The 24,407-nt window shown below is 37.6% G+C and overlaps 1 protein-coding gene across 2 annotated transcripts in view; it reads right to left on the bottom strand.

Moving 5' to 3' along the window:
* Positions 1–24,407, bottom strand: part of LOC124613225 (protein cycle) — a 996,167-nt gene that overhangs the window by 16,200 nt on the left and 955,560 nt on the right. For both annotated transcript variants that reach the window (XM_047141899.1, XM_047141898.1), the window contains 3 exons: positions 17,785–18,037; positions 16,539–16,677; positions 13,353–13,471 (listed from right to left, as the gene is read on the bottom strand). In XM_047141899.1, coding sequence (XP_046997855.1) covers positions 13,353–13,471; positions 16,539–16,677; positions 17,785–18,037 — 511 coding nt within the window. The remainder of the gene's footprint in view (positions 1–13,352; positions 13,472–16,538; positions 16,678–17,784; positions 18,038–24,407) is intronic.

Below are 24,407 nucleotides of genomic sequence, written 5' to 3'. Positions count from 1 at the left end.
TATATTCAAGTACTACATTTAGTATTACCAGATTTTCACACAGCTAATTTGTTCAATAACAAAGTAGCTCAAAAATTCAACAGACTTGTTTAACACATGGTCAAATGTAATGATGAAAGACTGACTAAAAATACCATGCTACAGCCTAAATATTGAAAATATTCTGTGTTCACGGTAACTTCCTGTAATTTCTCTCTCTCTCTCTCTCTCTCTCTCTCTCTCTCTCTCTCTCTTTCTTTTTTTTTTTTTTTAGTTTCATTATTATATAAAAGACTGAGGAAAAGTGAACTGAAAGCAGTAAAATGATTATGTTGTTAAAGGTGCATAATGAAATGGTACAGAGATAAGTGGATTTGGCTCTATTTGACTCCCTCACTGAGAAATAGTGAACAGGGGATCTATGCCAGTTTCTTGCCCTTGGGGTGGGAAACTCTTGTTGCAAATGGAAGTACCAATAATAGACAACAGTATAGAAATACAGAAGGCATTGAAAACAATGTCATTAAAGCCACAAAAGTATGATCACAGGAAGTGCAGTTAGAGTGAGGGGGGGAGAACTGTGCAAAATATAGTTATTAATGCAATAGTTAATAAACTGAAATCAAGAATTAATAAACTGAAAAATGGATTAACGAATGTGTCAATATAAATAACAAAGTGATAGAATTATTCTTCTCACTACTGAAAGAAAGACAATACCAGTCACTGTTGTAATGATGTAAAAGTCCATATTACAAGAGGAGTATGTTACAGGACCCAAGAATAATAATACATGTGGAAGGCTTTGAAAATCTGGTAGTCACAGAAGACATTATTGCTGATGTAATGGATGGTAAATCATACTGTATTCCATATATGGATGCAGACCAGAGCCTGATAATGTTAATGGTTGGCTGAAAATCAAATCGATAAAGGAAACATTGGAACATTCAAGGAAATGGTACACTAATAAATTAGGTTCACAGCAAATGCTCCTAGCATGGGAGTGTTGCTGTTGGCATACAGTGTACCAATGTATTCTGCCTGTTCAGTCTTCTAAAAAGGATTCATAATCTTTTCCTAACCTTTATATTTCATGTGACTAAGAGATGTGTCTTTCTTTTAATGTTTTGAATTAAAAAAAAAAAAAAAATTATACGGCATCTACTACCCAGCTATTGTTTTATATATTTCATTACTACATAATTAACACTCACAGGAATTTTACCACAGGGCAGTGAATAGTGAATAGTGTTTTATTTGTCTCATAATATACAATTTCTAATCATATGATTAGTGTACAGGAGACACGTCAAAAAATGGATAACACAACTTAGGCCTAATTGATACAAAGAATTTTAACATTAATATAAACTTTTATTTTTCTTTCCTCCCTTTTGTGAAGGACAGCTACATTTACTCACAAGACTATATGTAAATTTATCCTGCTCAAATGTTCAGTTCATCCTTCATGAACTCCTCAACAGTGTAGTAGCAGCGTTTGACAAGTATATCATATAGCTTTGTTTTCAGTGTCTCTAGCTTCATACTCAGAACATTCTTTCCTTTTAGCTTGTTATGGATTTTCATTGCCATATACTGAGGAGACTGCACATATAGGTTTAACTGATGAGTGGGAAGCATAAAATTGTCTTTGTTTCTTGTGTTATATGAGTGACTGAAACAGTTTTTCTCGAATAACTCTAAATTGCTATGTAGAAAGATGATAATATCATAGATGTATAAGGAGGGAACTGTCAATAACTGTTGTTTTTCAAATAGTGGGCGACATGATGTCCTCAGATGGGCGATACACATGTTCCTTATTATTCTTTTCTGTAGCTTTAGTATGCGCAATATATTGCATGAATTTCCCCAAAAAATAATACCGTACCTTACAACTGATTGAAAGTAGCTGTGGTATGCAATTTTCCTTGTATTCATGTCTGTTGCACCAGCTAATATTTGCATAGCAAATGCAAAGCTACATAATTTGTTTAACAGGTAGTCAACACGTTTATTCCAATTTAAATTTTTATCTAGGTTTAACCCTAAAAACTTTACAGAATCTACTTCTTCTATATCCTGATTTTTATGAGTTATTTTAATTTCTTGGGGCTTTGACTGTTTTGTTCTGAACTGGACTATGTGGGTTTTGGGGATGTTCAATCTTAATCCATTCAGTTGGAACCATGTTTCTAGTTTGTTCATTGTGTTTATTATGTAGAGAGGGATGTTTTCTGACTCCTGGTTTTCAATTAATACAGATGTGTCATCTGCAAATAAAATCGATGGAGCATTTATATTGTTCGGTAAATCATTAACATAGAACAAGAACAAAATAGGTCCTAGAATCGAGCCTTGAGGGACACCTTGGGCTACTGTTTTCCATTTTGAATAGTAATTTGCTGCATTTGATGAGACGATCACTCTTTGTTTCCTATTTGATAAGTATGAAGTAAGCCAATTTAGAACATTACACTTGATCCCATACTTGTCAAGCTTATAGATAAGCAGTGCATGATTTACAGAGTCAAAGGCTTTTGTGAGATCACAAAAGATCCCTGCAACTTTATTATGGTTGTCTAATGATGTGATCTTGTCGATAAACTTGTTAATTGCATCACTAGTACTTTTGCCACGCTGGAAACCAAATTGGTTTTCCGTAATAATATCATATTTCTTGATAAAATTTCGAATCTGCATAGCAGCAGCATTTTCAAAGATTTTTGAAAGGACTGGAAGGAGGGAGATGGGACGATAATTCCCCATATCCTCTCTTGACCCTTTTTTGAGCAACGGTTTTACTTCCGCATACTTCAGCACCTCTGGGAAGCTTCCTTCTTCAAAGGATTGGTTTACTATTTGAGATAGTGAGTATCCTATTATTTTACATACAAATTTAAAGACTTTTGCTGGTATTCCATCCCAACCTGCAGAATTTTTGTTTTTTAGTTTTAATATAATTTTTTATACATCTACTGTTGAAACTGTTTAGAATTTTGTGAGGCATTCAGAATTATGATTTAGTCCAAAGGGACATACATTGTTCCCATAATCTGCAACATTAACATCTGGTTTCACGAGAACTCATTGAAGCATTCTGAAATTTGAACCGGATTTACAATCATCTCATCTTCAAGCTTAATTGTACTAATTCCATGTCTAGGGGCTTTGATACCTAATTTGTGTTTTACAACTGACCACACTGCCTTTGATTTATTCTCGTGTTTTAAGATTAATTTATTATTTGTCATTTGCTTTGCTGCTTTGACAACTTTCTTAAATGTACTTTTGTATCGTTTAACATATTCAATAAATTCAATTTTTTTATTATGTCTTAGTTCCTTATGTAGCTGCCTTTTCTTAGCACTGGAGATTTTTATACCTTTAGTGATACATTTTAAATTTGTCATTTTATTAAAATAAGTTTTTTGTGGAAACATTTCCTTGAAAACACTTAGAAAATCCCTTAGAAATGCTTCAAAATTTGCCGTGCATGAAATATTTTTATCAAAGTGCCATTCTGTCTCCTTGAGCTTATCATGGAATAGAGTCAAAGTTGCTTGGTTGAAGATCCTTTTTACATAAGCTTTTTTACATGGGACTTCTCTACCTGCTCTAGGTAGCTCAATGAATAATGCTAAATGATCAGAAATTCCTAGATCTAGACAAAATTTATATCCATTTTCAAATACGTAATTCGTTAAAATATTGTCAATGCATGTGGCTGACTGAGCATTTTCTCTTGTAGATTCAGAAAAATTTAATTTGAAGCCATATTTTTTAATTAAGTCTGTAAATTTTGATACCTCACATGTTTCATTCAACACATTGATATTGAAATCAGCAGCAACCACAATTTTTTTTCCTCTTTTCTTTACTGAGGTATTCTAACAAACTCTGAAATTTACGTAGGAAATGCTCAGTTGTCACCTTCCCTGGGATTCTATAAATTGATATTATAAGAACATTTAAGTCCTTTAACTCAACACAGCAACTTTCAAAAATACACTCTTCATTAAAACAATTGAAGTCACATCTTACATGGTAATCTAAATCAGAATGAATGAGTATGCATGAACCTCCTTGTGACTTATTTATCCTACAAAAGCTGGTAGCTACCTTCAAGTTTTCAATTTTATTTAAGATTTTTATGGTATCACTACTAAGCCAGTGTTCATTTAAACAAATTACTTTAACACTTAGAAATTCAGATAAAAAAACTTGTAGCTCATCCAACTTAGAGCTTCTGTCACATGAGTATTCAGCACTGAAACCATTTATATTACAATGCATTATATAGTTACTACTAAGATCATCAATTTTATTTTTTAAAGACCTAATATTTAATAATGAGCCATCCTCACAAAAGGGTACGTTTGGATTCTTCTGTAGCATCCCATCACCTTGCTCACTTGGCTTGTATATTTCTTTGTCACTTTGATGTTGTGTACTTACATCCATAGTTACATTCTTGATGGCACTGGATCTGGATGGTGCTGAAGTGATTTCCCTGGTGCCAGCCATAAAAAATCACTGTTCCTCTCTGGAGCTTTCCTTGTTCTGGAAGACACACGTACAGCAGCTTGTTTGTCTTCCAGAATTTTTGGAGCTTGCAAAATTTGTGCTTCATTTCTTTTTGGCTTGAACCATTTCGTAATTTGAGTTTGTTTCCCAGCTTGAATGTTACTTTCTGGCCTATTGGTTTTAAACCATTTCGTGATTTGACACTGATTGATGGCTATATTGTTCGCTGCATGAAAAGAACGCTTTGTTACTTGCGACTGATTTCCACTTGTCCTGGGTACTTCATTGCACCGCGAAATACGAGTAAAAATTTTTTCCGTAAGTACCTCCTTTCCTAATGCATTCAAATGAAGACCGTGACTGTATGGAGCCTTCGCTCCAAACTGTTTATGTCAATAACGTCTGTATTTACAAAGTGAGAACATATTTCACTGAAACTCTTGTTTGCGGCATGAAATTCACTGTTTACACATGACCACCTCGGTAAATCGTGACGATGCGGGATATTTACGAGTACATTCGTGTGAGATAAAGTATTGAGGCATTTTCTCAATTCTGTTCTAGCCTTGAATGACTCATTTCTATATACGTCATTTGATCCTCCCAGCAATACAACAAAGTCATCCTTACACAAACTAGTTACTTCACGTAATTTTGTAAGGTTTTTCAGTTCACTTAATGGAGCCCCAGGCTTCACGAAACCGTTTGCCCTGTAATTGTATTTTTCCGTTAGCAATGCGGCAATTCCACGGCCGTGGCTATCGCCTAACACGCATATTTTTCCGTATTTTACAATGTTAGCAGTCGGAAGTTCACCGTGCAACGGTTTGTTTACTTTTTGTGGTTCATTTCGAAACTTTTCGACTTCGGCTGGCGTGTTCATTGAATCTTCAGTAGTGAATACTCCCACAAGGTCGTTATACGTTCTAGTTTGACAGCTTTTATGCATTAAAGTTTAACTGTTTATACACATTGAAGTTTCACTGCTGCTTTGAGATTGTACTTTCTGAGTGCAGTTTTTATGCATTTAAGTTTCACTGTTTATACACATTGAAGTTTCACTGCTGCTTTGAGGTTGTACTTTCTGAGTGCAGTTTTTATGCATTAAAGTTTCACTGTTTATACATACTGAAGTTTCACTGCTATTTCGGGATTGTACTTTCCGAGTGCAGTTTTTTCCCGTCATTGTTTGCTGCCACTTGTGTGCAGAGGTCGAGTCTTCTTGCTTCTTCAGCGACTCACGTTTTTCTGGATGAAGTTTCTGTATGTCCAGCTTTAAAGAACCGATTATCATTTGTAAACTGGATATTCGTTCGTTTAGCTTCGAGATCTCGCCCTTACAATTTACACACGCATTATTTTTACTACTGAAATTTACTTTTTTTCGCGGGGATACACGAATTACTTTTACACTCGCCGCCATCTTGGTAATGATAAATTGATTTGTTAATGTGAAAGATGCAAAACTGCACTGTTGTTTAGAGTCCATGTCAATGTCAAGTTTCTGGTTGGCCTATAACTGCCCAAAAGTCAGAAGAAGGTAAGTGCATATTACTTTCAATATGACCAAGCCTAGTAAAGTACTGTGGTATTCAAAACAACACTGAGAACAACTGTACCTAATTATAGCTCAAATGAAATAACTTTATGACATACAGATTAGAATGGTGCAGAGAGGAGGGGGGGGGGGGGGGGAGCAGTGATACCAATGTGCAGCTAGTTAATGAGTTTCATGTTCCATTGATCATTTTGCACAATAAATAGTTATGACATGGAATGAGTCATTTTACATTCACATTGCAAATTAATTTGTAAATATGCCTATGTGTTGAACATTTAAACTTTTTTTTTCTTAATATACAGATGTGATTGAGTAAATCCTACCCACAACCTACATTACAATAATAGAAAAATTCTTCTAAGGAATAGAAGCAGCTGTCAAGGAGAGACTTTTTCAGTTAGTTTTCATATTTTACTTTGCTTTGCTGTATGTCAGACATTTTATATCACTGGGTAAGTGATCAAAATTTTTTGTTGCACCACTGTCCACCACCTGTTGTGCTAAAGACAGCCTTAATGTGGAGTAATGAATGTAATTTCCCCTTCTGGTAATGTAATTATGTACATCATTGTTCCTTTTGAACTGCAGTGGATTATTTATAACAAACTTCATAATGGAGTAAATATACTGTGAATCAATAGTCAGAATGCCAGCTCCTTAAACAGATGTCTACAAGAAGATCATAGGTGGGCACCACATACTACCCTCATGGCACATTTTTGAATTATGAAGACTTTTTTTCTTATTTCATATGACATTATTGAATGAAAATATGCAAACTATGTCAGCTTACTGATTTTTGTCTCCAAGAGTTACAATAATTCTAAGTGAAAATGTGGCTGAACCAAATTGCTTTAGGTGTTTTAGAATATGATTTTTCCACTTTAAATTCTCATCAATGTGGATACCAAAGAATTTTGAAGTTTCAACTCTATCTACTATTGTCTTCCATGTGTTATACTTATCGTTCATGTAGTGGAGAACTTAGTATTTTGCATGCTTGGACTAATTACAATACTAATATCATCTGCTAAAAGACCTAATTCTGCTTGTAATTTACATATATGAAGGAAGAATAGTGAACTTGAGATTGAGCCTTGGGGAACCCTGTAGTAAATTTTTTCTCCCAGCCATTCACGTATGACAAAGCCATATACAGTCTGAAAACCACTGTGAAGTGTGCCATTGTACTAGTTATTAGGGTTTCTTCCCAATCCATTCACATATGGACTGCATGAAGAATGATTATTTAAATGGCTCTATGAATGATTTAGTTATCAAATCTTGCCCTCATGAACCCTACATGAGCATACATAGGAGGTTGTAGTATATCCCTGGAGTCATCTGTTAAAGCTGGTACTTGAAACTTTGTAAGTAGGCTTTCTCAGGATAGTCTATGTCTATCTTCAAGAGTCTGCCAGTTCAGTTTCTTCAACATGTGACACTCTTCCAAGTGTCAAACCAACCTGTGACCACTCGTGCTATGTTCAGTATGCCCTGTGATCCTATCTGGCATAGGTCCCAGACATGTAAGTACTACTGTAGAATCTTGAAATACTGTAAATACTGAAAATCTTGAAATACTGTAGAATGGATTGCAAAAGTGATTTTTAAGCAATCTCCTTTGTAGAATGATTGCATTTCCCCAGTACTCCGCCAATAAGCTGAAGTCTGTCACCTCTTTCATCCATCAGTGAGCCAATGTGACCATTCCATTCATATCCCTACAAAATGTTACATCTAGGTATTTGAATTAGTTGGCCAATTCCAGCTGTGATTCACTTTTTTGTGAAGTACATAATTTCACATTTCCGAACATTTAATGCAAGTTGTCAATCTTAGTACCACTTTGAAAGCTTATTGAGATCTGACAGAATACTTATGCAGCTTCTTTTGGACAGTACTTGATTATAGATAACTGCAGAATCTGCAAAAAGTCCGAGGTTACTATTAGTATTATCCTCAAGGGCATTAATATACAACATGAACAGCAAGGGTCCCAACACACTTTGCTGGGGTACACCCAAACTTACTTCTACATCTGACAATGTCTCTCCAGCCAAAATAACCTGCTGCATCAGTCTTATCAAAAAACCATCAATCCGATCACAAATTTCGCTTAATGCACCATATAATCATACTTTTGATGATGAGTGTAGATGATGTGCTGAGAAATGATTTTCAGAAATCAAGAAATACTGCACCTACCTGACTGCCTTGATCCAAAACTTTCATTACATCATGTGAGAAAAAGTGTGAGTTGGGTTTTGCATGATAGATGGTTTCGGATTCTATGTCATTGGCATGGAGGAGGTCATTTTGTTCAAGATACCTCATTATGTTTGGGCTCAGAATATGTTCTAAGATTCTGCAACAAATTGATGTCAAGGTTACTGGGTAGTAGTTTTGTGGATTACTTCTACTACCCTTCTTGTAAATGGGTGTGACCTGTGCTTTCCTTCATCTACTGAGCATGGTGCTTTGCTTCAGGAATCTAAGATTATAGTTAGAAGAGCGGGCTAGCTCAGCCACAAATTCAGTATAGAATCTGATAGAAATCCACTTGGGCCCTGGAGCTTTGTTCAGTTTTAATTATTTCAGCTGTTTCTCAACAACACTGATGCCGGCACTTACTTTATTCATCTTTCCAGTGGAATGAGGCTTAAATTGAGGTAACTGTGTGAAGAAATCAAAACCACTATGTGAGTGGTTTGTCCCTTCAGTATGTGGTATATCTGCTTTCAACAGTCCTATGTAAAGGAACATTTGAAAATGGAGTTAAGCTTTGCAGCTTTGCTTTACTACCCTCTATTTGCATATGAACCATAGACCTTGCCGTTGGTGGGGAGGCTTGCGAGCCTCAGCGATACAGATAGCCATACCGTAGGTGCAACCACAACGGAGGGGTATCTGTTGAGAGGCCAGACAAACGTGTGGTTCCTGGAGAGGGGCAGCAGCCTTTTCAGTACTTGCAGGGTAAACAGTCTGGATGATTCACTGATCTGGCCTTGTAACACTAACCAAAACGGTCTTGCCGTGCTGGTACTGCGAACGGCTGAAAGCAAGGGGAAACTACAGCTGTAATTTTTCCCGAGGGCATGCAGCTTTACTGTATGGTTAAATTATGATCGCATCCTCTTGGGTAAAATAGTCCCCCATTCAGATCTTTGGGCAGGGGACTACACAAGAGGACATCATTATCAGGAGAAAGAAAACTGGCATTCTACGGATCAGAGCGTGGAATGTCAGATCCCTTAATCGGGCAGGTAGGTTAGAAACTTTAAAAAGGGAAATGGATAGGTTAGAGTTAGATATAGTGGGAATTAGTGAAGTTCAGTGGCAGGAGGAACAAGACGTTTGGTCAGGTGAATACAGCGTTGTAAGTACAAAATCAAATAGGGGCAATGCAGGAGTAGGTTTAATAATGAATAAAAAAAATAGGACTGCGGGTAAGCTACTACAAACAGCATAGTGAACGCATTATTTTGGCCAAGATAGACAAAAAGCCCATGCCTACTACAGTAGTACAAGTTTATATGCCAACTAGCACTGCAGATGATGAAGAAATTGATGAAATGTGTGATGAAATAAAAGATATTATTGAGATAGTGAAGGGAGATGAAAATTTAATAGCCATGGGTGACTGGAATTTGATAGTAGGAAAAGGAAGAGAAGGAAAAGTAGTAGGTGAATATGGATTGGGGGGAAGAAATGAAAGAGGAAGCCACCTGGTAGAATTTTGCACAGAGCATAACTTCATCATAGCTAACACTTGGTTCAAGAATCATAAAAGAAGGTTGTATACATGGAAGAAGCCTGGAGATACTGACAGATTATATAATGGTTAGACAGAGATTTAGGAACCAGGTTTTGAATTGTAAGACATTTCCAGGGGCAGATGTGGACTCTGACCACAATCTATTGGTTATGAACTGTAGATTAAAACTGAACAAACTGCAAAAAGGTGGGAATTTAAGTAGATGGGACCTGGATAAACTGACTAAACCAGAGTTTGTACAGAGTTTCAGGGAGAGCATAAGGGAACAATTGACAAGATTGGGGGAAAGAAATATAGTAGAAGAAGAATGGGTAGATTTGAGGGATGAAGTAGTGAAGGCAGCAGAGGATCAAGTAGATAAAAAGATGAGGGCTAGTAGAAATCCTTGGGTGACAGAAGAAGTATTGAATTTAACTAATGAAAGGAGAAAATATAAAAATGCAGTAAATGAAGCAGGCAAAAAGGAATACAAACGTCTCAAAAATGATATCGACAGGAAGTGCAAAATGGCTAAGAAGAGATGGCTAGAGGACAAATGTAAGGATGTAGAGGCTTACCTCACTAGGGATAAGATAGATACTGCCTACAGGAAAATTAAAGAGACCTTTGGAGAAAAGAGAACCACTTGTATGAATATCAAGAGCTCAGATGGAAACCCAGTTCTAAGCAAAGAAGGGAAAGCAGAAAGATGGAAGGAGTATAGAGAGGGTCTATACAAGGGCGATGAGCTTGAAGACAATATTATGGAAATGGAAGAGGATGTAGATGAAGATGAAATGGGAGATATGATACTGCGTGAAGAGTTTGACAGAGCACTGAAGACCTAAGTTGAAACAAGGCCGCGAGACTAGACAACATTCCATTAGAACTACTGACAGCCTTGGGAGAGCCAGTCCTGACAAAACTCTACCATCTGGTGAGCAAAATGTATGAGACAGGCGAAATGCCCTCAGACTTCAAGAAGAATATAATAATTCCAATCCCAAAGAAAGCAGGTGTTGACAGATGTGAAAATTACCAAACTATCAGTTTAATAAGTCACGGCTGCAAAATACTAATGCTAATTCTTTACAGACGAATGGAAAAACTGGTAGAATCTGACCTCAGGGAAGATCAGTTTGGATTCTGTAGAAGTATTGGAACACGTGAGGCAATACTGACCTTATGACGTATCTTAGAAGCTAGATTAAGAAAAGGCAAACTTATGGTTCCAGCATTTGTAAACTTATAAAAAGCTTTTGACAATGTTGACTAGAATACTCTCTTTCAAATTTTGAAGGTGGCAGGGGTAAAATACAGGGAGTGAAAGGCTATTTACAATTTGTACAGAAACCAGATTGCAGTTGTAAGAGTCGAGGGACATGAAAGGGAAGCAGTGGTTGGGAAGGGAGTGAGACAGGGTTGTAGCCTCTCCCCCGATGTTATTCAATCTGTATATTGAGCAAGCAATAAAGGAAACAAAAGAAAAATCCATGGAGAAGAAATAAAGACTTTAAGGTTCGCCAATGACACTGTAATTCTGTCAGAGACAGCAAAGGACTTGGAAGAGCAGCTGAACGGAACGGACAGTGTCTTGAAAGGGAGATGTAAGATGAATATGAACAAAAGCAAAACAAGGATAATGGAATGTAGTTGAGTTAACTTGGGTGATGCTGAGGGAATTAGATTAGGGAATGAGACACTTAATGTAGTAAGGGAATTTTGCTATTTGGGGAGGAAAATAACTGATGATGGTCGAAATAGAGAGGATATAAAATGTAGACTGGCAATGGCAAGAAAAGCATTTCTGAAGAAAAGAAATTTGTTAACATCGAGTATACATTTAAGTGTCAGGAAGTCGTTTCTGAAAGTATTTGTATGGAGTGTAGCCATGTATGGAAGTGAAACATGAACAATAAATAGTTCAGAGAAGAAGAGAATAGAAGCTTTCGAAATGTGGTGCTGCAGAAGAATGCTGAAGATTAGATGGGTTGATCACATAACTAATGATGAGGTATTGAATAGAATTGGGGAGAAGAGGAGTTTGTGGCACAACTTGACTAGAAGAAGGGATCGGTTGGTGGGACATGTTCTGAGGCATCAAGGGATCACCAATTTAATACTGGAGGGCAGTGTGGAGGGTAAAAATCATAGAGGGAGACCAAGGGATGAATACACTAAGTAGATTCAGAAAGATGTAGGCTGCAGTACGTACTGGGAGATGAGGCAGTTTTCACAGGATAGAGTAGCATGGAGAGCTACAACAAACCAGTCTCAGGACTGAAGACCACAACAGCAACAACATTTGCACATACCAACTAAACAGACAATACATTGAGCATGCGACATGAAGAAAAAACTACAACTGGCAACTTAACTTACTTAAATGTTAGTCACAAAGCTATTTTAATTGAGGTAATTTATGTGTGTACTTTTATGCATTACAATGCAGTTTTGATACATTACTTACAGCATTTTAATTATATATTGTTAAACTACAGCCCACTCATACAAAAACTTTGCATTATTTTTTATAAAAAGTGAATGCAATAGTCTTGTGCCGAGAATGTATCGCAAGTGAGAACTCTGCCACTCTTAATATAAGTTTTGTAAACCATTGTAGGTACCTCATTTCCAAAAGTGAATGCCAACCAGAAATGATCTTCATGGGAACCTCTGTTAGAAATATGTCCAATCATCTATGCCCATCACAAAGAGGCTCAGTCTATATTCATAATAATATCTAAGCTATAAACAAATGTTTCCAAAGCAACAAATTTCTATATAGACAATGACTTATCTGTATCATTCAATCAACAATATAAAATACCATTTCAGAGACTGTCAACTGTATACTTCAGAAGGTAATTTGATTTATATTGCTTACATCAGAAGTTGTTATATGCAAAGTAACACTCTCAAGAAGGGGTGTCTTATAATGATCACAATGATTTAAGTGATCATTCTTCCTCTAAAGATAGTATGATCATTTTTTTTACATTCTGCCTATCTTTTCTTTAGTATGTAAATTTGCTCATCTCAGTGTATTTTGAAAAACTTCTACATACTGGACTGCACCAGCAGGGTATACACATATGGAAGTGGACAGGAAACCCACTTCCAAAACCAGAGGCTTCTAAATCCACTAAAAGAAAGGAACTGGTTGTAGGGAACAGGAATAACCATGGATAAAATTGGAAATCATACAGGGCACTGGTTCAAAATACCTGCAGCAAGATATGATGTGAAGAAAATCAATAATGAAAACTGCCTTTGTTTGACTGCAACTGCCTCACCTTAGCAGCCCTTTTATTATTATTATTATTATTATTATTATTATTATTATTATTATTATTTGCTGTCATGGTCTCATTATTTGAGTTTAATCTTTTGTTTCATTTATCTCTCTCTTTCACTTCTGGTACAAAGCCCTTTATTTTAGTTCTTTTCGAACATCTATAATAATCAAAACTCTTCCAATTACAGAAAATAAAAATAAATTAATAGGAAATCTCTCTAACTTACAGTATGACCGAGTTCTTTGCAACCAAGTACTCCACATCTTTAGTCCATGGATTTTTAAAGGATTTCCATTCACTTTGAAGTTTTATAAATGATCCCTCTTTGCTTTTAAATCGGTATACCTGAAAATAAAAAGAAAAGTTAATCAATTTTAATTGTGTTTTTAGTTTAAAATATATTTGATAAAAGATACTTGCATTGCAAATTTACTGGCACCAGTCCCATATCAGTTCTTTGAAGTACTGCTTGAACACTCAGTGAGAAGTGAGACTTGAAATACTTGGTGTAGAACAATGGTGTACAATAATCATAGTTAGAAAGAAGTAAAGCTTAATAGAGACAATAGATTGGTGACAAAAGGGACCAAAAGGTCACATTATCTTCACCTTTTTTGTAATCCCACCAGACGTATCAATGGGTCACTCGTTATAACTATACGTACATATGGAAAGGTCTCCAGGAGAGGTGTGGAAGGATATGTCTAGCACAGCCTGGTTACACGGATTAATACTCATGGCAGATTTAAGAGCTGACATGGATCACCATGCTCTCACTTGTCAACTAGCCGATGTTTACAGCTAGCTCCCCGGTGTATCATTTGATGAAACCCTGTATTATGTGGTTCTCTCCTGGACTGCAAAATTTGCAATTAGTTTTACCTACGGATGACATTTGGTTAGCCCACAGATTTGCCTGTCTGCCTAATATGAGACTGACATAGCTCTCCATTCAACCAAATATTATGTTTCCATTGAACAAACTGATGGCATTTGGGTGCACCAGAAGCATAGTTTTTATCCAAGTATGTCCCAGTCAAAACTACAAACAGTGTTTTCCAGCACTGACATATGAGTTATCCAAGAAACATTCATAGTGCTGTATTTACCACAAGGTATTCACCTTCAAAAGTCTTTTTCTCTGTGTATTTCCAGAAGAGTCAGGAACTACTACTTTCTGAGAGCATTTGATAATAAATTGTGCTTAATAAAATCTATATTTATGAAGAAGCAGACTTACAACACCTATTTATAGTCATGCCTCCGCATATTTTTAGGTCCTCCTGCAACCTCCAGATATACGTGAATCATGGCCATCCAGTGCAGAAGAACTTTTCTTAATCCAAGGAAGCCTAAGGGGAGGGGGGTTGTTCGTTGAACCCACAATTTTTTTATGTCCCCTGCTTTTGCCCAAGTAACTTTCATACTACAAATTCCCTTTGAGTTATTGTTTGTTGGCTATTTTATGAAACATTAGTGTCAATATGCAAGTTAGTTTCTTGTAGGTTGGTATTCTTGATATTCACAACAATTGGTTTACTTTCAGAGGAAGTGATTGTTGATGTCAGTCAGCTGTTATTTATCTTGTAAACTTGAGTTAGTGCAGTTCCCTACTGTTCACACCCAGATTTAGAAATGACTAAAAGAATATATGACTCATCTTTAGAAAGAGTTCTGAAAGAAATTTTACATGAAGATTCTGTCTCGGGGAGTGAAAGTGAATATCAGAATGGTGTTATGGAGTATGATTCAGATCAGGAAAGTGATGTGGATGTTAGAGAAGATGAAGATAGCGCAGCTTCAGGCAGTGATCATCAGGATGTTATTGTGGCAAAGTCTGGAAGAAGGTACATAACCACGCAGCCTAGAATTCCTCGGAGATCTGTTGCTAATATAGTAAGACAGCAGGCAGGAGTAACTTCAGTTGGTGTTTGCCATTCACCTGGAGAAGCCTTGAAGTTACTTCTTACACCTGACATCATGGATGTTATAGTAAAACATTCAAATGAAGAGGCAGTTAGGCAAAATGTTACTTTGACTAATGAGAAAGAATTGTATGCCTTTATAGGAACAAAGAGATGGCCTCTATCTGTATTTTACTCTCTCATCGACATTTGTGCTATCAATGCAAACACCATATTCATCCAGCAACATCCAAGATGGAATGAAAAGAAACACAACAAACGAAAACTTTATCTTCTGCAAGCTGGGATGGAACTAGTGAAATTGTAGGTAGAAGAAAGAAGTGCCAATGCAAGAGAGTTATCTAGCCAAATTGTTCAATCAATGGAGACTATTCTACAAAAGAAAATCAAAGAAATGACAACAGAAGCATGTCAGTCTCCTGCAGGGAAACGTCGGTGCCATATTTGTGTAAGAGAAGCTAAAACAAAGAAGCAGAAATAACACAATCTAAGTAAACCAAAACAGTATTGTGGACAGTGTCATAAATATGTGTGTAACACACATTCAGAAAAAAAGTTGTGAAGTGTGTCTCTTGCCTTGAAGTTGAGGACAAAGAGTAGTCTGTTGTATATGAACACGTCTGTATTTTGTATTGTAATATGTCAATTTTTTATTCCCTCAGTCCAATATTTATAACAATTAACAACGTTTATAAACCAATGCCTTAGTTAAAATACATAAACCATTTCGAAAGTTGTAATTTTTGGTCAGTAAACTTATTTAATACCTGTGGGCTCACTTAACCCCCCCCCCCCCCCCCCCCCCCAGGCATCCAAGTTAGAAAAAAAGGCTTGGGCATCCTAGGGTTAAATCAGTGCAAAATGGTTCAAGGGAAGCATATATTCTTGAATGTTAATCCTTGATGCAGGCCCGTTCAGCTGTTGCTTGCATAGTTTTTCCACTCACTCTTTTTTTACCCTGTCTCAAATTTTTGCTTGATAACTTGTGAAATAATGCATTAAATCACTTTGTTTGCACAGTGTAGGCAGTGTCCTCCTTAGAACAAGTTATGTCACTTCCTCCTGTCAGATTTTGTTTTCCTTTTTGTGTTATTCTGCACCAAACAAACTAGAATACTTAGAAAAATTTAATTTAATGTTTATTGAACAAAAATCATTCCAAGAGCAATAAACTTGTAGCAGGTAATTTGTCAGCCAATTCAAGTTTCTTTGGAATGAAGTTTCACTTAGAGCTTAAAACTACCTGAGTAGTTGATTTTTCATCTGAAATAACTCATTGAATAAAATTTGCTCAACAAATCTCAGGTCTCCAAGTAATTTCTTCACAGTTCACTCTTCAAAAAGTATCAAAAGAGTAAAACATATTCAGTTGTAGAAATAATGAAACCAACTATTATCAGTGGAACAATTACCTTATGGAATTAAAGAGTTGCCTTACAAGTACACTCTGAAATCAAGCAAAGAATCCATTTAAATTCATTACAGACCTGAGTTGTAACTTTTTCTGGACCCTGCAAAGCTATTTTATGTGATTCAGCAAGATGTGCAATGTCTTCATGATGGTAGTACTCATACATGCTCGTACCATGCAGCTCCTGAGGCAGGAAACCAAGTACCAAGGTAGCCCTGCGGAAAACACATATGACTAATTAATCAGATAAATTATATGTTCCAGAAACTTATGAAGGCCCAACTTTATCTATGATAAAAAACACAGGACAAAGCAATGAATTAAAATTTGTTTCAAGGCCGGGATTCGAATCCAGGCCTCCAGCATACTAAGCAGATGCACTAACCACTGTGCCATCCTGGCAATGCAGCTAACACAACTGCACATATTACCCTAGTTCATCTCCCTCCCTTCTGGAACATGAATTGAAGTTTGGGTTAGGGTGGGAGATATACTAGGGTAATCTGTGCAGCTGTGTTAACCGCAGTGCCAGGGTGGTGCAGTGGTTAGCACATCTGCCTAGTGAGCGGGAGATCCAGATTTGAATCCTGAACTCAGTACAAATTTTAATTCATTGCTTCAGCTTGTATTCATTATCACAGATGAATAAGTAATTAACTTTGTGCACAGATTTTCACTGAAACTATGAGTGCATAAAACATATGAGTATGTATTTATTAAAATAAATTTTATATACAGAACTAATTTCATAATTTTCATAGCACAGAAACTGGACCGCTTTGTAGACATTTTCTACTATCAATAGCTAAAAATTCAAAGATTTTCAAATTTCAGTAACACTGCCTAATGTCCTAGTCAGTTTCCACTTGTTTCTGTTACATTTTGAAGTGTGAGGTAGTACATATGAAAGTCCTTAACTGAAGTCATCGTAGTTTTACGAAATGCAATGACCCACAGTTGCCTGTAAGTTTTTTTATTATCACTACCAAAACCAGTGGTAATGATAACTTATGCATCTGTGTGTCATACATTTCATAACATACTTAACACCTGTTGACAGTTGCCTTCACAACATGTTTGAACTTATAATTTTTGTAATAACATGGTAATTTAAATTGGATGCTGAGTACACAGGTAACATACACATGATCCAAATTTCGGAAACTTCTCACATGAATTTCAAGCATGGTAAATACATGTGTGTATAAAGTACACTGCCAAGAAGAGAAAAATGACCTATGTTAGTGTGATACGTTTTTCAACCCATCAAACAACAAGATACTGTGGCTATTACTTGATTCTTATTTTTTGAGCCGCATTACCTTTGGTCGACAAAAAGGAATTTGCCATCAAGAGCATGCCTTGATATGAACTGTATTGTTCGAACATTGGGTCGTCTCATTCCTGTCAGTGGTGAGCGTTGTGTCACTTGTGGCTGGACACGACCGACAGCAACAAGGCAGGAGAGATTGCAGGCATCACCTTCCCCTTCACTTTCCTGTTCCTCAAGGCCTATTTTAGCAGGGGCCCAAGATTTGAGATATCCAGTACATTGTATCACACAGTATTTTCGATCTGTAAGAAAAATACCAGTATTTCAGTTCCATTCATGTGATGTATTTCACGCTGAAATAGAATACCTTTCAACCATGCGCACGACTTCGTGTCCAGCGCACTGTAGTACACATAAGAGACGTTTATAATTCAGCAAACCCATATAGTTTCTGGAAAAACTGATATTACATTTAAGGAGACAATGACTAACTTATTATAAAGTTTTATTTTATTTTTGACATGATCACTTTGTTTGACACAGTGGCTTCCTGAAGATGCTATGTGTGGCATATAGTGAACAAATGTTCATGCATTATAAATAATGTTATCAACTCATGAACATTTGTTCTCTAAATGTCATCTATGCCATCTGAAGATGGCCATTGTTGGCCAAAACTGGTTATGTCCATGTAAAAAAAGTGATTGTGTCAAAAATAAAAAAGAATTGTATGATATAGTTTTGATATTCTTTCGCAATATACTTATAGGAATCTTAGTTACATCAAAGGAATAATGATACAAGTGCTTTTCTCCAGTTCCTCGACTGCAGCTGCAGTGTAGGTACAATGTAGACAGCTGGGACATGTGTGCATGCGTGTTCTGCACTAGTTACCTCTGAAGAAGGACATAGTTTAAGTGGTTAGCAATATATTCAGGCTTGATTGTGTGCCTATTAACTACCCAATGCCTCAACTATATGGTGTGCTGTTACTTTTACTCCTACATTTACATTCCACCAAGGTCATACCATAGCAACATATATTCATTCATTAAACATATACAATAGACCCCATCAAGAAGGAGAGCCATCAGAGACTAGAACAAGTTGAAATATATATTAACAAAAAACAGACAAGTCACAGAAACTTGCCAGTATGATATATGAACTATAAACGGTCACTATGCTGCTATTATCCTTATGGCAGCTAAATCTACTCAAATAAATTACAAAGAAAAAATCTGTATATACTAAATAGGTGCTGTTTATCTCAAAATTGTAGTTTGATCTTTACATGATTAGTTACCTACATTAGCACATACTAACTCCTGGTTAAAGTGGATTACTACTGGTCATGTAACTTTAGAACAATCCCCTGCAGAAATGCTGAGCCATGCTGCCACTATAGTTCTCCATAACTGTGAAAGTGTTGCTAGTGCAGGACGTTGTGCATGAACTGACCGCTCGATTATGACCCTTAAATGTTAGATCCGTTTCATGTCAGGTGTTCTGGGTGGCCTAATCGTATGCTTGAACTATCCAGAATGTTCTTCAAGCCAAACAGTTGTGGCCTGGTGGAACGATGTTGTCGTTTGGGATCATGAAGTCCATGAATGGCTGCAAGTGGTCTCCAAGTAGCCGAACATAACCATTTCCATACAATGGCCAGTTCAGTTGGATGAAGGACCCAGTAAATTTCATATAAACACAGCCCATGCCATTATGGGGCCACCACCAGTTTGCACAGTGCCTTGTTAACAACTTGGGTCCATGGATTCATGGTGTCTGCACCACACTTGAACCCTATCATCAGTTCTAACCACCTAACATCAGGACTCATCTGAACAGGCCACAATTTTCCAGTCATCTAGGGTTCAACTGATATGGTCACGAGTCCAGGAGAGGAACTGCAGGCGATGTCCTGCTGTTAGTCAAGGCCCTCATGTCAGTCATCTGCTGCTACTGCCCATTAACACCAAATTTTACTACACTGTCATAACGAATACGTTTGTTGTACGTCCCACAGTCATTTCATGCAGAGTTGCTTGTTTGTTAGCACTGATAATACCACACAAATGCTGCTGCTTTCAGTTGTTAAGTAAAGGCCACCTGCCACTTCACTGTCTATGGTGAGAGGTGATACCTGAAATTTGGTGTCCTCAGCACACTCTTGACATTATGGATCTTGGAATACTGAAATCCCTAGCGATTTCTAAAATGGAACATCTCATGCATTTAGATCCAAATACTATTCCACGTTCAAAGACTGTTAATTCCCATTGTGTGGCCACAATCACATTGGAAACTGTTTCACATCTATCATCTGAGTACAAATGACAGTTCTGCCAATGCACTTCCCTTTTATGCCTTATGTATACAAACTACCGCCATCTATATATGTGCATACCCCTGTCTCATTGCTTCTGTCACCTCAGTGTATAAGGGGTGTGAATGGTGTCAGATGTTGAGGGATCACTGGGAAGGATATAGAGATGCCGGGTGTACTCATGTGGAACAACATTACCAGAACCAGTCTCATTGTGGGTTTCCATTTGGCCGGCTCAGTCAGATCATGCAACATTCAGACTTGTGGGGCATTCCCATGTAATGCAGCCTGATGCATTGGAACATAAAAACAAGAATCCTCTTCGTCAAGTTTCAGGGCAAACACATCTGACCACCACAAAGGAGGATCACCGAATTGTGCACCGAGCACATCATGACCCCTTCACATCTGACCCGCTGTCTGAGAACGAGGAATGGGCTCTCTGCAGTTGTCTGTGCCATACCCACCACTGGTCAGAGACTAGCAACAGCTGGATTCGGAAATTATCATCCCATGTGTGTGCTGCTATTAACAACACAACACAAATGGCTGCATTTGGAGTGGTGCCATGACTGAGAAGAATGGAGTGCTAATGGATGACATTGCATTGTGTTCAGCAATGAATCATGATTCTACACTACCCCAGATAACCATTGTCAGCAAGTATGCTGACGACCTACAAAGAGGTCACATTCTTCCAGTGTTTTGCAGAGAGAGTGTGGTGTTACTGCTGATGTAGGGGAACATTGGGGATGATTTCTGGTCATGGCTGGTAGTCACTGAGGGAACTCTGACAGTACAACAGTATGTCATGGACATCTTCTGTCCTCACGTGTTACGTCTCATGCAACAGCATCTGTCCTGATGTATTACCTCTCAAGCAACAGCATCATGGTGCCACTAACCAATAAGGCAATGCTCATCCACTTGATGCAACTCTGAACTGTCTGCATGATGTCGAGGCACTCCATGACCAGCAAGATCCCCAGATCTGTTCCTGACTGAACATGTGTGTGACTAGCTTGGATGTCAACTCTGTCATAGTGCCAGTATTCATGATATTAAGGGCCAGTTGTAACAGTTGTGAGGCAGCACACTTCAGGAGAGGATACAATGGTTTTATCACACCCAACTCAACTGAGTCACACCATGCATCCAGGCCAGATGGGGGTGCAATGTCATGTCAATAAGTGGGCTCGCACTGTAATGTATTTGTTTCATCATGAACAACAAAATGTGTATTACACAATGGAAAGCCCAGGATATATAACAACAATATTATGAAAAGGATGGATTGCTACTCACTATATAGAGTAGACACTGAGTTGCAGACAAGCACTATGAAGAGGCTGTTAAACATTTTAGCTTTCGACGAAAAGGGCTAGTTCTGAAGTAGAAAACACACACACATTCACACAAGCACAGCTCATATACACATGACCACTGCCTCTGGCTGCTGTGGCTAGACTCAGTCTGGGCACAGTGGCTGGAGACAGTGGTCATGCATGTATGAGTTGTGCTTGTGTGAATGTGTACTTCACAACAAGGCCTTTCAGTTGAAAGATAAAATGTGTAGCAGCCTTTTTGTTGTACCTGTCTGCAACTCATTGTATTCTCTATATGTGAATAGTCCCCCCCATGAACCATTGGTGGGGAGGCTGGTGCAACCACAACGGAGGGGTATCTGTTGAGAGGCCAGACAAACGTGTGGTTCCTGAAGAGGGGCAGCAGCCTTTTCAGTAGTTGCAGGGGAAACAGTCTGGATGATTGACTGATCTGGCCTTGTAACACTAACCAAAATGGCCTTGCTGTTTTGGTATTGCAAACAGCTGAAAGCAAGGGGAAACTACAGCCGTATTTTTTCCCGAGGGCATGCAGCTTTACTGTATGATTAAATGATGATGGCGTCCTCTTGGGTAAAATATTCCAGAGGTAAAATAGTCCCCCATTCGGATCTCCGGGCGGGGACTAGTTAGGAGGACGTTTTTATCAGGAGAAAGAAAACTGGCGTTCTAAGGATCGGAGCGTGGAATGTCAGATCCCTTAATCACGCAGGTAGGTTAGAAAATTTAAAAAGGGAAATGGATAGGTTAAAGTTAGATATCATGGGAATTAGTGAAGTTTGGTGGCAGGAGGAACAAGACTTTTGGTCAGGTGAATACAGGGTTATAAATACAAAATCAAATAGGGGTAATGCAGGAGTAGGTTTAATAATGAATAAAAAAACAGGAGTACTGGTAAGCTACTACAAACAGCATAGTGAACGCATTATTTTGACCAAGATAGACACGAAGCCCACACCTACTACAGTAGTACAAGTTTATATGCCAGCTATCTCTGCAGATGACGAAGAAATTGATTAAATGTATGATGAGATAAAAGAAATTATTCAGGTAGTGAAGGGAGACGAAAATTTAATAGTCATGGGTGACTGGAATTTGAGAGTAGGAAAAGGGAGTGAAGGAAACATAGTAGGTGAATATGGATTGGGGCTAAGAAATGAAAGAGGAAGCCGCCTGGTAGAATTCTGCGCAGAGGATAACTTAATCATAGCTAACACTTGGTTTAAGAATCATGAAAGAAGGTTGTATACATGGAAGAACCCTGGAGATACTAAAAGGTATCAGATAGATTATATAATGGTAAGACAGAGATTTAGGAACCAGGTTTTAAATTGTAAGACGTTTCCAGGGGCAGATGTGGACTCTGACCACAATCTATTGGTTATGAACTGTAGATTAAAACTGAAGAAACTGCAAAAGGGTGGGAATTTAAGGAGATGGGACCTGGATAAACTGAAAGAACCAGAAGTTGTACAGAGTTTCAGGGAGAGTGTAAGGGAACAATTGACAGGAATGGGGGAAAGAAATACAGTAGAAGAAGAATGGGTAGCTTTGAGGAATGAAATAGTGAAGGCAGCAGAGGATCACGTAGGTAAAGAGATGAGGGCTAATAGAAACCCTTGGGTAACAGAAAAAATATTGAATTTAATTGATGAAAGGAGAAAATATAAAAATGCAGTAAATGAAGCAGTCAAAAAGGAATACAAATGTCTCAAAAATGATATTGACAGGAAGTGCAAAATGGCTAAGCAGGGATGGCTAGAGGACAAATGTAAAGATGTAGAGGCTTATCTCACTAGGGGAAAGATAGATACTGCCTACAGGAAAATTAAAGGGACCTTTGGAGAAAGGAGAACCACTTGCATGAATATCAAGAGCTTTGATGGAAACCCAGTTCTAAGCAAAGAAAGGAAAGCAGAAAGGTGGAAGGAGTATATAGAGGGTCTTTACAAGGGCGATGTACTTGAGGACAATATTATGGAAAGGGAAGAGGATGTAGATGAAGATGAAATGGGAGATATGATATTGCGTGAAGAGTTTGACAGAGTACTGAAAGACCTGAGTCGAAACAAGGCCCCCAGAGGAGACAACATTGCATTAGAACTACTGACAGCCTTGGGAGCCAGTCCTGACAAAACTCTACCATCTGGTGAGCAAGATGTATGAGACAGGCGAAATACCCTCAGACTTCAAGAAGAATAGTATAGTAATCCCAATCCCAAAGAAAGCAGGTGTTGACAAATGTGAAAATTACCAAACTATCATTTTAATAAGTCACAGCTGCAAAATACTAATGCTAATTCTTTACAGACGAATGGAAAAACTGGTAGAAGCCGACCTCGGGGAAGATCAGTTTGGATTCCGTAGAAATGTTGGAACACGTGAGGCAATACTGACCCTATGACTTATCTTAGAAGAAAGATTAAGGAAAGGCAAACCTACATTTCTAGCATTTGTAGACTTAGAGAAAGCTTTTGACAATGTTGATTGGAATACTCTCTTTCAAATTCTGAAGGTGGCAGCGGCAAAATACAGAGAACGAAAGGCTATTTACAATTTGTACAGAAAGCAGATTGTAGTTATAAGAGTCGAGGGGTATGAAAGGGAAGCAGTGGTTGGGAAGGGAGTGAGACAGGGTTTTAGCCTATCCCCGATGTTATTCAATCTGTATATTGAGCAAGCAATAAAGGAAACAAAAGAAAAGTTTGGAGTAGGTATTAAAATCCATGGAGAAGAAATAAAAACTTTGAGGTTCGCCGATGACATTGTAATTCTGTCAGGGACAGCAAAGGACTTGGAAGAGCAGTTGAACCTAATGGACAGTGTCTTGAAAGAAGAGTATAAGATGAACATCAACAAAAGCAAAACAAGGATAATGGAATGTAGTCGAATTAAGTCGGGTGATGCTGAGGAAATTAGATTAGGAAATGAAACCCTTAAAGTAGTAAAGGAGTTTTGCTTTTTGGGGAGCAAAATAAGAGATGATGGTCGAAGTAGAGAGGA

Source organism: Schistocerca americana, chromosome 4 (genome assembly GCF_021461395.2).
Source record: "Schistocerca americana isolate TAMUIC-IGC-003095 chromosome 4, iqSchAmer2.1, whole genome shotgun sequence".
In the NCBI taxonomy this organism is placed as follows: domain Eukaryota; kingdom Metazoa; phylum Arthropoda; class Insecta; order Orthoptera; family Acrididae; genus Schistocerca; species Schistocerca americana.
The sequence above is the reverse complement of the archived record's forward strand: the minus strand, read 5'-3'. Positions and strand labels throughout refer to the sequence as shown.